This window comes from Schistocerca serialis, chromosome 5, assembly GCF_023864345.2.
Source record: "Schistocerca serialis cubense isolate TAMUIC-IGC-003099 chromosome 5, iqSchSeri2.2, whole genome shotgun sequence".
Lineage (NCBI taxonomy): Eukaryota > Metazoa > Arthropoda > Insecta > Orthoptera > Acrididae > Schistocerca > Schistocerca serialis.
The window spans coordinates 832524573-832541570 of record NC_064642.1 but is presented as its reverse complement, the minus strand read 5'-3'; the positions used below and the strand labels follow the sequence as shown (position 1 = coordinate 832541570).

At 43.6% G+C, this 16998-nt stretch overlaps 1 protein-coding gene across 5 annotated transcripts in view; it reads right to left on the bottom strand.

Moving 5' to 3' along the window:
• Positions 1-16998, bottom strand: part of LOC126481546 (neurexin-1) — a 2075559-nt gene that overhangs the window by 888702 nt on the left and 1169859 nt on the right. For all 5 annotated transcript variants that reach the window (XM_050105375.1, XM_050105377.1, XM_050105378.1 and 2 more), the window contains one exon: positions 15706-15732. In XM_050105375.1, the coding sequence (XP_049961332.1) occupies positions 15706-15732 (27 nt within the window). The remainder of the gene's footprint in view (positions 1-15705; positions 15733-16998) is intronic.

Genomic DNA, 16998 nt, shown 5'->3' with positions numbered 1-16998 from the left:
TGATCATAACGTTCTGACTGACCAGTGTACGCTACGCGCATTTGGTCAGCACTGAGTAATAAATTTGTGGTTTATGAATGTTGTTTGACTGACGACACGTGGGACGTCTGCCACGCCTCCAGCCGCGGCCTCGCAGCTGGCCACGCAGGTGCTGCACTGCCGGCAGTCCGACCTGCAGCCACTCTGTTCCACCAGCCAACACAGCCACCTCGATGACTGTAGAGTATAAGAACCGTTCTGCCATATCTCGCGGGGGGACTCCTTACGGTACCGTTGTCTCTGATGAACACTTGCCATTTAGGGCAACGTACTGGGTTCTGTTACTTCGTAACTCACGAAACAGACTAAGCTGAAAGTTCTGTAATGCCATTATTTGTTCATATAGCAAGTTGCACGAAGAAACAGCATAGCAGTAAGAAATTCGATTGGTGATGTTGCAAGATGCAGTCTTATTAACCCACTGGCTTATACAGCCGGTAGCAGGTTTCAAGTACGTTATTATATTGCGGCCTGTGAGACGACTTCTTCACAGTGTTTCTTCTTCTTTGTTAATAGATGGCGTGATATATACTACACAAAAACTCAGAAATCGATGTAATTAGTGGTACATATTTTTCGATACTTTTTTTAGTTATAAGCAATCATTTTCAGGTTTTTAGATTTATCCCCCCCCCCCCCCCCCGTCAAACCCATCAAGAAAACACTCTCCAGAAATTCAGAAATTGTTGCACATGCCCGCATTTTTTCGGGTGTACCACGTCAACGAAAACTTCTAAAACAGCACTATCTTCACTGCTTATCTCTTCAGTAAATAGTAAGGTGAGATTTATAGAGAATTCATATCAGAAAACTACGTAAGACAAAATATGCTGATTTACGTTAATTTAAATACTACATATACGGTCGCCTATGGGGAAAAATATTAGTAAGTCAATGGGTTAATAATGAATGTAATGACCTCACGCTCTAATTTTACTAACGTACAGAGAGCATGAATGAAATATAGTAAAAAGTACAGTAGATTAGTAAATTTCATATAAGATAATGGGGAAAAAGAAATCAGAAATTCAATATTAAACACTCTTGTTTTGAAATCACTTTTTTACAGCAAATGCTCGAAATTCTACTTTGAACACCGCTAAAAAACCAATATCGTCTTGAGCCGTGGCTGGCTCATGTTATGCGTTGGATTAAACCCTGGTTGCTATTCTGCGATTAGTCTCCCGCGGTTATCGCTATTATGCTATTATCCTCTCTCTCCGTGAGTGGCAGCAGCGGTGTGTATCGATACTCGCCCCTTGTACTATCTGTGGCCTGGCGCTTATAGTTTCAGGCTGTGCGGTGTGCGACCAGTTGGTCTGTTGGCGTGGAGCAGCGAGGAAGTCTCCGCGGCGCGTGGTTTGGCCGGAGCCGCTGGCGGCGTCTGTGCACAGTCGGAGGGAGGGTGTGGCGCTGTTCCCATTGCTGCGAGGTCCGTGGCTCACCGATCCTGGACACGAAAGTTCAGTTTTCATTTAATCTACCAGCAAGTCACGACTGTTGACATTTTGTCGTTTGGATTTCGTTGTCGGCTGTTGGGACATTCCCGCGAACAACAACGTGTGTTTTCAAATTGACAGATTTTAGCCGCCCTCCGCTGGAGTTTAACCGTACCTGGTTATTTTGAATTGAAGTGCACCAGCGGAATCTTCTGCCTTGTGGCCGTTAACGTTCTGGTTACCTGCCCTGGCCGTTGACGTAAATATCAGGCAATGTAGTTTCCTCACCGTGTTATTGCTGTCCAGCACGGTGTGTAGTTTGAGAGCTCAATGTATAATTGGTTGTGAGCGTCAATACCTTCTACGTTGTTCCATTGAACTCCCTGTTGAGTGCTGGTCGGGTGGAGTGGGTGTTATCTTGTCGGTGGGTCCGTTTACTGTCTGTCGGTTGGGTTGTCGTCGGATCGAGGATGGTTTAGCCGACTGCTTGTCTCACCTAAACTTGCGTTAGTGTTTGAAATCCAGGCCGATCCGTCTGAGCGCCGTTGGGTGTACTGCCTTGTCTTATTTGTATTAGTTGTTTGTATTTGTATGGCTTCTAGCGGATTTTTAAATGAAGGTTGCTTTGCCCTTAAGGCGTTAGATTGTTTGGGCCTTCAGCCTAACTAAAGAACTGTTTTAAGATAAGGCCTTTTGCCCTTTTAAAAATATAATTTGGATTTGAGTCTTAAGAGATGTGCTTTCAGCCGATTTTTTAAAAATTAAAGTTGTTTTGCTCTTACGGTGTGAGATTGTTTGGGCCTTCAGGCTAATTGAAAGAACTAATTTAAGATAAGGCCTTTTCAATTTCTGATTTTGGTTTAAGTTTTAAGTTATTGGCCTTTAGGGCATGAGATTGTATGGCGTATTCAGCGGTTATTAAATTCCAAAGTTAATGCTGTGTTTTTTTTTAATTTTCTTGATTCTTGTAATGTTTGGTCAAATAAATAAAGTTGTATGTTCGAGTGTAACTGACAGCCGCTTATTTTGGCCCCTTTTCACAATTTAAACTACCTGTCCTGTCCTGTGGGTTTAGTAGGGCGCCTCACGTCTATGTAATTGACTGGTGTACCCTTTCAAAAATTTCTGTCGTGTCACGAATGGCTGTCGCGGCTTACAGAATTCTCGCGTGTCGGCCGGTGTCTGCAGAGCGACCTGGGAAGCCACACCGGGACCACCGCCTCCGAGACAGACGCCGCTGCACTTCTCAAGGAGGGTGAGAGCGAGCACCGACCTGTGCTGCTGGAGCAACATCCGTCGGCGTATGTGTCGAGAAGTGTTGTGCGACAGTATCGACAATTTCCCTTTCAAAAATAAAATGTTATAACGTTTGTGAGTCATGTCGACGATAACGTCAAAGTTACACGCCGACAATGACTGGTTTTACGTTCGCTGCTATGTGTCGAGAAGTGTTGTGCGACAGTATCGACAATTTCCCTTTCAAAAATAAAATGTTATAACGTTTGTGAGTCATGTCGACGATAACGTCAAAGTTACACGCCGACAATGACTGGTTTTACGTTCGCTGCTACCTTCGGTTCATCCGTTGTGCACTATAGGGAGAGGTACAGCGGTTGTAGAGATACGCGCGCTTCACGCGGTCATCACCACATCGTGGTGGTCACCATGACATTTTTGACTCTCTCGAGTCAATATATTTTTCTTGGCAAAAGAGTCAAGATTAAAGATAATGTTCTTGAACCTTTACACATATTCTCTAACATTGAAGAATGTTTTGAATGTACAGAATATTTTAGAATGCCTCAGCGTAAAACGCGAAAACGGAATACATCGCAATGACCCGCATTCCGATAACACCGTAGTAATGACGGAGTAACAACTCATCGAAAAGTGTATCTGCTTGTACAGCGAAAGTACATAAACAAAAAATGGTTGTGTGAGCGAAAACTTTTAGGAACAAAAAGTGACATAGGTGAACAAACAAACCATCCAATACAGAATATAACACCACGTGAAGAAAAGTAAATAAACTCATAGTTAGAACGAAAATTCTTAATTCGCTCAAAGTTCCTGGTACGCCATCGCAAAATCTTGCAACCAACATCATAGAAGTGGAAATATTAACCACATTAGGGAAAGGCAAATCAGTGTCCCTACGGTGGATCTTACTCGTCTCAACTAATTAACCACTCTAATTTAACGGGCTCTAATTTTATGCAAAATTAGTGTACAGAACGGCTATAATGTGAAATCTTATAGTCACGGGGGATTGGAATGCTGATGTAGGGGAAGGGGTAGAAGAAAAGGTGACAGAAGAATATGGGCTTTGGGAAAGGAATGAGAGAGGAGAAAGGCTAACTGAGTTCTGTAATAAATTTCAGCTGTTCAATAATCACTAATGGAGGAGATATACTTCGAAAAGACCGAATGATGCAGGAAGATTTCAGTTAGATTACATCGCGGTGAGACAGAGATTCCAAAATTAGATTCTGGATCGTAAGGTGTAAGCCTCATTCTGCCTACGGCCTTGTCAAAGAGGGCGGAGGAGCGGATAGAGGTTCAGGGCACTCTCTTGTCCTAGGGGTGGGAAATTGCCCCTCAAGGCGGAAGAATCAGCAATGATCAACGACATGAGGATGCAGAAGGCAATGGAAACCACTGCATTAAAGACACGTAACGTGTATCCACAGGACATGTGGCCTGTAATTGAAGAAGTGTCATGATGATCTCTCCATTGGCAAAAGATTCCGGAATAGTCCCCCATTCGGATCTCCGGGAGGGAACTGCCAAGGGGGAAGTTACCATGAGAAAAAGATTGAATAATCAACGAAAGGATAACGTTCTACGAGTCGGGGCGTGGAATGTCAGAAGCTTGAACGTGGTAGGGAAACTAGAAAATCTGAAAAGGGAAATGCAAAGCCTCAATCTAGATATAGTAGGGGTCAGTGAAGTGAAGTGGAAGTAAGACAAGGATTTCTGGTCAGATGAGTATCGGGTAATATCAACAGCTGCAGAAAATGGTATAACAGGTGTAGGATTCGTTATGAATAGGAAGGTAGGGCAGAGGGTGTGTTACTGTGAACAGTTCAGTGACCGCGTTGTTCTAATCAGAATCGACAGCAGACCAACACCGACAACGATAGTTCAGGTATACATGCCGACGTCGCAAGCTGAAGATGAACAGATGGAGAAAGTGTATGAGAATATTGAAAGAGTAATGCAGTATGTAAAGGGGGCCGAAAATCTAATAGTCATGGGCGACTGGAATGCAGTTGTAGGGGAAGGAGTAGAAGAAAAGGTTACAGGAGAATATGGGCTTGGGACAAGGAATGAAAGAGGAGAAAGACTAATTGAGTTCTGTAACAAGTTTCGGCTAGTAATAGCGAATACCCTGTTCAAGAATCACAAGAGTCGGAGGTATACTTGGAAAAGGCCGGGAGATACGGGAAGATTTCAATTAGATTACATCATGGTCAGACAGAGATTCCGAAATCAGATACTGGATTGTAAGGCGTACCCAGGAGCAGATATAGACTCAGATCACAATATAGTAGTGATGAAGAGTAGGCTGAAGTTCAAGACATTAGTCAGGAAGAATCAATACCCAAAGAAGTGGGATACGGAAGTACTAAGGAATGACGAAATACGTTTGAAGCTCTCTAACGCTATAGATACAGCAATAAGGAATAGCGCAGTAGGCAGTACAGTTGAAGAGGAATGGACATCTCTAAAAAGGGCCATCACAGAAGTTGGGAAGGAAAACACAGGTACAAAGAAGGTAGCTGCGAAGAAACCATGGGTAACAGAAGAAATACTTCAGTTGATTGATGAAAGGAGGAAGTACAAACATGTTCCGGGAAAATCAGGAATACAGAAATACAAGTCGCTGAGGAATGAAATAAATAGGAAGTGCACGGTAGCTAAGACGAAATGGCTGCAGAAAAAATGTGAAGACATCGAAAATGATATGAGTGTCGGAAGGACAGACTCAGCATACAGGAAAGTCAAAACAACCTTTGGTGACATTAAAAGCAACGGTGGTAACATTAAGAGTGCAACGGGAATTCCACTGTTAAATTCAGAGGAGACAGCAAATAGGTGGAAAGAAAACATTGAAAGCCTCTATGAGGGTGACGATTTGTCTGATGTGATAGAAGAAGAAACAGGAGTCGATTTAGAAGAGATAGGGGATCCAGTATTAGAATCGGAATTTAAAAGAGCTTTGGAGGACTTACGGTCAAATAACGCAGAAGGGATAGATAACATTCCATCAGAAATTCTAAAATCATTGGGGGAAGTGGCAACAAAACGACTATTCACGTTGGTGTGTAGAATATATGAGTCTGGCGACATACCATCTGACTTTCGGAAAAGCGTCATCCACACAATTCCGAAGACGGCAAGAGCTGACAAGTGCGAGAATTATCGCACAATCAGCTTAACAGGTCATGCATCGAAGCTGCTTACAAGAATGTTATACAGAAGATGGAAAAGAAAATTGAGAATGCACTAGGTGACGATCAGTTTGGCTTTAGGAAAAGTAAAGGGACGAGAGAGGCAATTCTGACGTTACGGCTAATAATGGAAACAAGGCTAAAGAAAAATCAAGACACTTTCATAGGATTTGTCGACCTGGAAAAAGCGTTCGACAATATAAAATGGTGCAAGCTGTTCGAGAGTCTGAAAAAAGTAGGGGTAAGCTATAGTAAGAGACGGGTCATATACAATATGTACAACAACCAAGAGGGAAGAATAAGAGTGGACGATCAAGAACGAAGTGCTCGTATTAAGAAGGGTGTAAGACAAGGCTGTAGCCTTTCGCCCCTACTCTTCAATCTGTACATCGAGAAAGCAATGATGGAAATAAAAGAAAGGTTCAGGAGTGGAATTAAAATACAAGGTGAAAGGATATCAATGATACGATTCGCTGATGACATTGCTATCCTGAGTGAAAGTGAAGAAGAATTAAATGATCTGCTGAACGGAATGAACAGTCTAATGAGTACACAGTATGGTTTGAGAGTAAATCGGAGAAAGACGAAGGTAATGAGAAGTAGTAGAAATGAGAACAGCGAGAAACTTAACTTCAGGATTGATGGTCACGAAGTCAATGAAGTTAAGGAATTCTGCTACCTAGGCAGTAAAATAACCAATGACGGACGGAGCAAGGAGGACATCAAAAGTAGACTCGCTATGGCAAAAAAGCATTTCTGGCCAAGAGAAGTCTACTAATATCAAATACCGGCCTTAATTTGAGGAAGAAATTTCTGAGGATGTACGTCTGGAGTACAGCATTGTATGGTAGTGAAACATGGACTGTGGAAAAACCGGAACAGAAGAGAATCGAAGCATTTGAGATGTGGTGCTATAGACGAATGTTGAAAATTAGGTGGACTGATAAGGTAAGGAATGAGGAGGTTGTATGCAGAATCGGAGAGGAAAGGTAAATGTGGAAAACACTGATAAGGAGAAGGGACAGGATGATAGGACATCTGCTAAGACATGAGGGAATGACTTCTATGGTACTAGAGGGAGCTGTAGAGGGCAAAAACTGTAGAGGAAGACAGAGATCGGAATACGTCAAGCAAATAATTGAGGACGTAGGTTGCAAGTGCTACTCTGAGATGAAGAGGTTAGCACAGGAAATGAATTGGTGACGGGCCGCATCAAACCAGTCAGTAAAAGGTTTAATCAGGACCAGTTATAGACTCAGATAACAATGGAGTAGTGATGAAGAGTAGGCTGAAGTTTAAGAAATTAGTCAGGAAGAATAAATACGCAAAGAAGTGGGATACGGAAGTACTAAGGTATGACCAGATTTGTTTCAGGTTCTCTAAGGCTACAGATGCAGCAGCATGGAACAGCTCAGTAGGTGGTACAGTTGAAAAGGAACGGACATCCCTAAAAACGGCAATCACAATAGCTGGAAAGGAAAGCATACGTACAAAGAAAGTAACTGCGAAGGAACCATTGGTAACAGAAAACATACTCCAGTTGATCGGTGAAAGAAGGGAGTACAAAAGTAGTAAGGGAAATTCAGGAATACACAAATACAAGTCGCTGAGGAATGAAATAAATAGGGGAATACAAAGTCGCCGAGAAACGAAATAAATACGAAAAGCAGGGAAGCTAAGACAAAATGGCTGTATGAAAAATGTGAGAACATCGAAAGAGAAATGATTGTCGGAAGGACTGACTCATCATAAAGGAAAGCCACAACAACATTCGGCGACATTAAAAGCAAGAATGCTAACATTAAGAATGCAACGGGAATTCCACTGTTAAATGCAGAGGAGAGGGCGGACAGCTAGAAAGAGCACATTGAAGGGCTCTATGAGGGGAAGATTTGTCTGACGTGATGGAATAAGAAACAGGAGTAGAAGAGACAGGGGATTCAGAATTTAAGACAGAAGGGACAGACAACACTCCATCAGAATTTCTAAATTCTTTAGGAGAAGTGGCAACAAAGCGACTATTCATGACGGTGTGTAGAAGGTGAGTCTGGTGACATAACATTTAATTTTCGGAAAAATATCATCCATACAATTCTGAAGACTGCTAGAGCCGACAAGAGCGAGATTTAATGCACAGTCAGCTTAACAGCTCATGCATCCAAGTTGCTGACAAGAAGAATATACAGAAGAATGGAAAAGAAAACTAAGGATGAGTTAGATGACGATCGGTTTGGCTTTCCGAAAGGTAAAGGCAACAGAGAGGCATTTATGACTTTGCGGTTGATAATGGAAGCAAGATTAATGAAAAATCAAAACATGTTCATAGGATTTGTCGACCTGCAAGAACCGTTCGACAATGTAAAATGGCGCAAGATGTTCGAAATTCTCAAATGGTTCAAATGGCTCTGAGCACTATGGGACTTAATATCTGAGGTCATCAGTCTCCTAGAACTTAGAACTATTTACACCTAACTAACCTAAGGACGTCACACACATCCATGCCCGAGGAAGAATTCGAACCTGCGACCGTAGCGGTCGCGTGGTTCCAGACTGAAGCGCCTAGAACCGCTCGCCCACTCCGGCTGGCGTGAGAAAGGTAATATCCAATATGTATAAGACTCAAGAGGGAAGCGCTCGGATTAAAAAGGGTGTAAGACAGGGATGTAGTATTTCGTCCCTACTGTTCAATCTGCACATCGAAGAAGCAATATTGGAAATTAAAAAAAGAGTCATGAGTGTAATTAAAATTGAAGGTGAAAGGATATCAATGATACGATTCGCTGATTACGTAGCTGTACTGAGTGAAAATGAAGAAGACCTTCACCACCTACTGAATGGAATGAACAGTGTAATAAGTACAAAATATGGACAGAGTAAATCGAAGAAAGACGAAAGTAATGTGAAGTGGTAGAAATGAGAACAGCGAGAAACTTAACAACAGAATTGATGGTCACGAAGTACATGAAGTTCAGGTATTCTGCTACCTACGCAGCAAAATAACCAGTGACAGACGGACCAAGGAGGACATCAAAAGCAGACTAGCACTGGCAAAAAGCGCATTCCTGGCAAAGAGAAGTCTACTAGTATCAAAAATAGGCCTTAATTTGAGGGAGAAATTTCTGAGAACGTACGTCTGGAACACAGCATTGTATGGTAGTGAAAGATGGATTATGGTAAAACCGGAACAGAGGAGAATAGAAGCATTTGAGACGAGGTGCTATAGACGAATGTCGAAAATTAGGTGGACTGATAAGGTAAGAAATGAGGAGGTTCTGCACAGAACCGGAGAGGAAAGGAATATGTGGAAAACATTGACAAGGAGAAGGGACAGGATGATAGGACATCTGTTAAGATATCAGGGAGTCACTTCGGTAGTACAAGAGGTAGTGAGATGCCCAGCTAAACTCGTAGGACAGAACAGGTAGTTTAAATTGTGGAAAAGGACAAAAATGAGGGCTGTCAGTTACACCCGAACATACAACTTTATTATTTGATCAAACATTACAAGAGCCTCAAAAAAAATTTTTTTTTAATACACAGCTTAAAATTTGGGAATTAATCACCTGAAAACCACTTTAATTTAAAAACGGCTGAGTGCCAGTAACTTAAAACGCAACCATAATCAGAAATTTAAAAGGCAAGCCTTATCTTACAACAGTTCTTAGTTAGGCTGAAGGCCCAAAGAACCAGACACTTCAATAGCAAACAAGTTAAATTCAAATCAGCTGAAGGCCTAACACTTAAAACTCCATAACATTAATTTTGTTAATACCAAAAGCTTTATGTGAAACAGTTCTTTAAATTAGACTGCAGGCCTTAAGTGCAAAACAACTCACACTCAAAATCGACGGAAGGCCCAACACTTAAAATTCGACAACATTAAAACATTTGAAAAGCCAAAGTTCTTTAAATTAGGCTGAAAGCCTAAAGAATCTTACGCCTTAAAGGGAAACAACCTTACTTTAAAAAAAAAAAAAAAAACGGCTGGAAGCCATACAAGTACAAACAACAAGAACAAAAAAAAAAAAAAAACGTCAGTACACCCGAGGGCGCTCAGATGTTCCGAGGGTCGGCCTGTAACTCAAACACTAACGCTCACTTAGGTGAGACAGGCAGTCGGCCCAATCATTGTCGGTCCGACGGCAACCCAACCGTCAGACAGTCAACGGACCGAGGCACAGGATGTCCCAAGAGCCCACAAGGAAATTGAAACGAGACAATGCGAACAGTTGCGGCTGGCTGGCAGATTAAGTAAAGACTTAAGTTTCGTGTCCGGGATCGGTGAGCCACGGGCCTCGCCCCCTTCCGTCGGACAGTACATGTGTGTCGCCAGCGGTCGGTGAGCACTGGCTGCCGACGCCTCACCGGCGCTCCGTCCCCGACTTCACTGCTGCTGCGTCCCGACTGCACTGCTGGTCCGGCTCCAGCTGACTGACAGACACATGACGACCTGGAAATACTGTCGGTCGCTCCAGAGATGGTAGGACAGTGCACTTATCGATACGCGCTGCTGCTCCCGCTCACGGACAAGTAAGGCAGGAAGTTAGTGAAGCCAGTAAAAGGAATAAGGAAACGAGGCGGCAGTACCGTGATAGAAGATCACAGACAATAAATGGCATAAACGCGAGCCGCGCACGGCTCAGGTAGCTGTAGAGGACAAAAACTGTAGGGGAAGACGGGAACTGTATTACTTTCAGCAAATAATTGAGGACGCAGGTTGCAGGGGCTACTCTGAGATGAGGAGTTCGGCACAGGAGAGGAATTCGTGGCGGCCGGAAGGCTGATGACGAAAAGAGACACTGCGGCGTTCTAATAGTGCAGGGTAAATTTAAGAGGACCGTGTTTCTTGGACGAAGGAATATACATAGCGTGTTGGAAAACCACAAAACTTATTTGTCTTTGCACGTAAAAGCGAAACAGCAAATGTAGTTTACAACAATACGCCTTGAATGAAATGATTAACTACACATTTTTAAAACAAATGGCAAAAAGGACCAAACGAAGGTAGTCTTTTTCAGCTGTCTGTAAATAATTATGTCCTTAAAATCACGTTGCCACCGACAACCATTGCTACGCACACCTATTGTTTCCTTCACGTTCTCGGAGGCAATGGGGATTCTCGTATGCGAATTGGTAACGACTGTGGACGTTAAATACTATTTCCTTAGTAAAGAGGACGAAGTACGAAATATTGAATACTCAGCCAAAAAAAAAAAAAAAATTTCCTCGCCTCGGGTAATCTCGTAAGGGCTAAAGACATGCGCGCTGCAGCTCGTGCCGCCTTCACGTATTCCTGCACGATGCCTAATAACTGGCACACGTTGTCGTCAGTCGAGGAGAGCCATTACAATCTTATACTTTGAAATCTTGCATCTCTTGTACACGTTGCTCTGATACTGGTTGCAGAAAGCTGCGTACATCTGAATCAAATTCCCGGAAGCAGTGCGGGCTGCGGCTAACTCGTTTGTTTGCAGTGGAGAACAATGACCAGAGCCTAACGCAGCGGCTGCCGCAGCAAACATCTTGGAACGGCACACGGACTGCTCTTCGCCACATCCAGATTAACGGCACGTGCAGGGCTCGGACAGGAACGAGAGTGACAGCACTGAGAGCCTAATCTGCCACGCGTCTGGACAAAGACGGCACGCTCGGCGTTCGCCGGCAGTGGCCCACGCCGCGCCGCCTGCGTTGTGTGAGAGACAGCGGCGGTAGGGGCAGGCAGGCAGGCAGGGAGGCAGGCAGGCAGGCAGGCAGGCACGCCCCTAGGCGGAAACTTTCTGTGTTTCTTTCTCTTTATTTTCAGTTGTTACTTTGCGTAAACCCACAAACATACGAAAATAAATATCAATATTTTGTATTTATTAATATTTTCCGAAAAGGCGTGTTAAAGAAAGGCAAAGGAAAATTGGGGGTTGCAAATGAAAGCTTCGTATTTTAAATTCACATACCTTCATTATTTTGTAATTGATTATTAACACTGCTGGAGTGAAAGTCATCGCAAAAACAGTGGAAGCAGTAATATTGTCGGTACCTCGTACACATTATGAACGCCGCTTTTTAACAATTACACGGCTGTTTTAAACTGTATATAGAAAAGATTTCTTGTTTTACATTCGTAACAGTCTCTCAATTATCGCACAGTTTGGAAGCAAACTATGCACAATTCAGGATATCGCCAAGTACTAGCGACGATAGTTTGTGAGGTACAACAGAATGTATTTCGATTCAGTCTTCTCAGGGAACGATTTCTTTTCCCCTTTCGATAAGAGCAGTCTCGAATCTTCTTGATTTGTGTCATGACAAAAGCACACATTGCAGTCCTGCACTATCGGAGTGCATTTGACGGAAATCACTTCAATGCTGCACGTCGACTATTGGGTTATTTGGAAGGCTGCACCGTACGTTGAGTGAGTCAGCTCTTTGCTTGTCGACTTTCCCTCAGCCACTGTGCGTTTTCAGAGGACCAGTAGGCGTGTTGCGAAAATTAACGTGCCAATGGTTTCTAAATGACGCTTCAACTGTGAGTTACTTGGTCGAGAACGTGGAGGAGAATTGTATCCTTCGGCGAAAGATATGCCGTGGAGCTGCTGATGAAGTGATTCGTGGTAATGCTGAATCTTTTTGGTTCGCAGAATTAGCATAACACTTCGTTGACTCATTCGGCCCTTGCAGTCGAGCTGTCTTGTACTAACATGTGACCTGTGCGCTACAAAAAAATGGCTCTGAGCGCTATGCGACTTAACTTCTGAGGCCATCAGTCACCTAGAACTTAGAACTACTTAAACCTAACTAACCTAAGGACATCACACACATCCACGCCCGAGGCAGGATTCGAACCTGCGACCGTAGCGGTCCCTCGGCTCCAGACTGTAGCGCCTAGAACCGCACGGCCACTCCGGCCGGCTTGTGCGCTACAGCTGCTGAGATGTAAACTGCATGTCGCTAGTCGGTTGCTGATCTGAGCCGTTTACGTGCTTTATTATCGACACTTCCTCTTTGGTAAAATGTCTGTATTATGTTTGCAAAGCTAGATCGCGAGGGTGCTGCACCATCAGGACGTTTGTCAGCTTTCAGTCACACAGTTGCTCTCATATTTCGGCGACTTTCGTCGTAAATAAAAAGCGGAGCAACTTTCTCAGCTTTTGTGTAGAGCATTGTGAAAATGTTACAAGTTTATGAAAATGTCGTCTACTCGACGACAATGAACCACAGACTAATGGTCTTCAAGCAACAGATAAATACAGGATTCCTGCTTTTTGTTTACATTTGATATTCTTCGTGAGACAGATAAACACCCGAAACGTGCAGTGAGTGGAGTGTTGTTTACATTCGATGTAACCTGTACACAAAAGGAAACACGCAAACCGTTCTTTTCGCTGATAATAATTAGGGAACTCCCATACATAACAATCCCTAACAGAACCTAATGCACTCTATGTACTTTCAAGCATATTATTAAAAGGTAAATAATATAACACGCCAGTCTATTAATTAAAGTAACAAAGTTGACCATCATGTCTCCTCTACTCTTACACCTACGAAAAAGTGTTCATAAATGCACTACGTCCCCCTTCAAGCTAAACAGCTTTTGTTTGTAAGATTTTCTTCTGTCACTAAAAGCGGCTGAGTTATAGAGATGGTCTGTTCAAATGATTCAAATGGCTCTGAGCACTATGGGATTCAACTTCTGAGGTCATAAGGCCCCTAGAACTTAGAACTACTTACACCTAACTACGCTAAGGACATCACACACATCCATGCCCGAAGCAGGATTCGAACCTGCGACCGTAGCGGTCGCGCGGATCCAGACTGTAGCGCCTACAACCGCTCGGCCACACCGGCCGGCAGAGATGGTGTGTCTTAAGCACCTCACCTGGTATAAGATTGTCATAAGTTTCTCAGATGAGGACATTCCTGTATTTTCCCGTTCACTCGTCCACCACTTTTTGAATCCTCGATCCAAGACTGCCTTTCTTGGAAATTTATTTGCAGTCGCAATTTTTCCTTCGCTTTTCTATTAAATGGCTTTCATCAAAATAGAAATATTTCGGTTATTTGCAATGTAAGTGAATGAAAAAAATAAAAAGAAACAGAGAAGCTTCCGCACAGGGACTCGGCCCCACACCCGCCAGGTTACCGTCCGGTACTCTTCCCGCCGCCTTGTAACTACCCAGACACAGGTGGCTCGCGCCTCGCCCAACTCCAGCCCAGAACGCTATTTCTTCTAAGCGCTCCCACTTCCGTCGAAGCCCTGCATTTCCTGTGAACGTGGGCCAAGCAGGCGCAGGTAGACGCCACGCCCCCGTAGCCTCGTCACACACCGGTCTGTGGCCGCGGCTGCCGGTCTGTGGCCGCGGTGCTTTCCCGACCTGCGGTCGTTCGTGAAAATTTCGCTCGCTTCCCCTATCCTGCCGTGCCGTGATTGTGAGCTGCCTCTTCCCCACCCTGTACATCGGAGGCAACAGATTTACGTCGAACTGTCTCGATGGATTGCTTGTACTTGGTTTTGCAGAGTCCGTTGCATAACGAAATTCTTTTGAACTGTATTATAAATAAAAATCAGATGCAGAATATTCTGGAGAACACGCAGCCTATGATAAACAGTCATTCACTTCCTACCCATGGTACACATCGGCCGACTGATCTCGAGTAAAATGCACGAACCACACATTATTTCAAACTGCCGGAGGTACATAATGAACTACATCCGTAAGACGGGTCAGTGTCAGTTCCCCACAGGTATTACTCGTGTGATGAATCTCTGAGAACCACACACTCACCTACAATACCAAGCCACCCGTTTATCTAGAATAATTGACGCTGGTGCTATCTCGAATTCATACTAACAGGATTTGCGTTATCTCACAGGTGTGTACTGTGTAAGCATGCAATTGTGTCTGCAGACGACATAAGAAATATTAGCACTTCCCTCGAACCTGAGCTACGTCACTATTTACGACAGAAGATTAGGTGTACAGTGGACTCATTTCGAGAGTTTCATTACTCCCTCTCACACAATTTTTACGCCTCGACAAGGTGTACCTCCACACACGAAACATCTTCAGGTTGCTAGTCATTTTCTTCATCTTCCACTATCTCTAGAATCCGACAGTATCGCCTTATCAAGAACATAAAGGCAGACTCTCCTTTGCACCGTTATGACAAGGTAATCGTGCAGATAGAGTCCAAGTGGCTCACAGGCACGCACTCCTCAATTGACAACTTATAATCAAAACGACGCCGGGAAAAATAGGCCAGTATTGGTAACGTGACTACACTATCACCGTGAGAAATAATCACACACCGTATATCACACAACATTTCACAGTTGCGCAGTAACATTTACTGTTGTACGAAATACAACGGTACTCAGTGTGAGCGCCGAGTTTGGGGATAATCAGGCACTGGTGACTCTCCAGGATTTGCAGTTGGGTGTGACACAGGTGTAGGCTAGTCGCACTTGCCGCCGCCATCGGTCGCGGCGACGACACGTTTGCATGCCGCCACGCCACGCGGGTGTCACACGTGACTGCCGCAGCCAGCAGCCGCCCTGGAGAAGCATTATGGGGCTTCCAGAATGTTATCTGGAGCCAAACTGGAGAAGTGTATTTTCAACACATCCACAATCTCCGTCAGGTGAACCGCTATCGTACCCACTTCAAAGTACTGTAGTCAGTTGTATCTTTTACACACATATATGTCAATGTATGACAACCTCACTACGAATCTAAGCATTCGCCATTGCGCTAAGGAAAATTAATGTGCGTACTCACCCTGCAGAAGCTAGTGCCTGATGAAATCTGTGAACAAAGACAAAATTACATTTTTCGTCATGTTTTCTTTCCCACAATTGAAAAAAAAAAGTTCAAATGTGTGTGAAATCTTATGGGACTTAACTGCTAAGGTCATCAGTCCCTAAGCTTAGACGCTACGTAACCTAAATTATCCTAAGGACAAACACACACACACACCCATGCCCGAGGGAGGACTCGAACCTCCGCCGGGACCAGCCGCACAGTCCATGACTGCAGCCCCTAGACCGCTCGGCTAATCCCGCGCGGCCACAATTGAAAACTCGGTAACACTGCATATTATTACTACAGCAGCGTATTCGAGACACAGTACATACACAATGAGGAAAGTGATGAAGTGCAAGTGAGAATGATCAAATCCGCTGTCGTTATATACAAAGTATTCTGTTTAGTGAACACAGGATAAATTAATTTTACAAACAATTTTATCTCAGAAAATAACTTAACTGCTCTCATTTTTGCACTATCCGCATACAAAGACTGCTATGAGATGCCAGCTCCCGGTGTGGCGGAGTGAGCTACAGAAGATCTTTTCGAACCCTCTGGGAGGGAAGAGGGTGAAGAGTTTCTGCAAAGGGCTAGCCTGGGAAAGAGTGTGAGTGAGTGATTGTCAGCCTTGTGAAACACATTTACTTATACGTAGTGGAACCAGTGCTCTTGGAGCGAGTGTCGACGTGCCTTCCGTGTAAGCACATCCAAGCTCTTTTCCTCTCTAACACCCAACCTGCCTTCCTGTCACACTTCTCTCCTCGTCCCTTTGTACTCCTATTTGATTTCCTTTACTTCATCCCAGCTCACTCTGTTATTCCAAGCTCTTCTCCAGATTTCTGACCTACTGTACTGCCGCTATATGTCACTGTCATATGTCATTAGTCACACTCAAACTAATGAGAAAATTGCTTAACACAACGTTAATAACACATTTTTATGATTTACCATTTGCTCAGTGCTATAATAATAATAAAAATAATAATAGTAATAACAATAGAAAAGAAGCCACTAACGCCTTAGAGAAGTCACATGAAAATCCACAAAACCTGGCCTGCAAATCTCGTATGAGAAAACCCAGTACATAGAAAGAGTACCACAAGACAAATTGCCTATTGTGACGACGCATGGGAAAATCGTACAACTACCACATTTTAAGTACATGGGGTAAATCATCCAGCCATCAGGGATCATCCTAAAGGCCAATGAGGAAAGAATAAAAAAAGTACAGAAAGCATATAAACTCACGTGGAACTATTATAACAA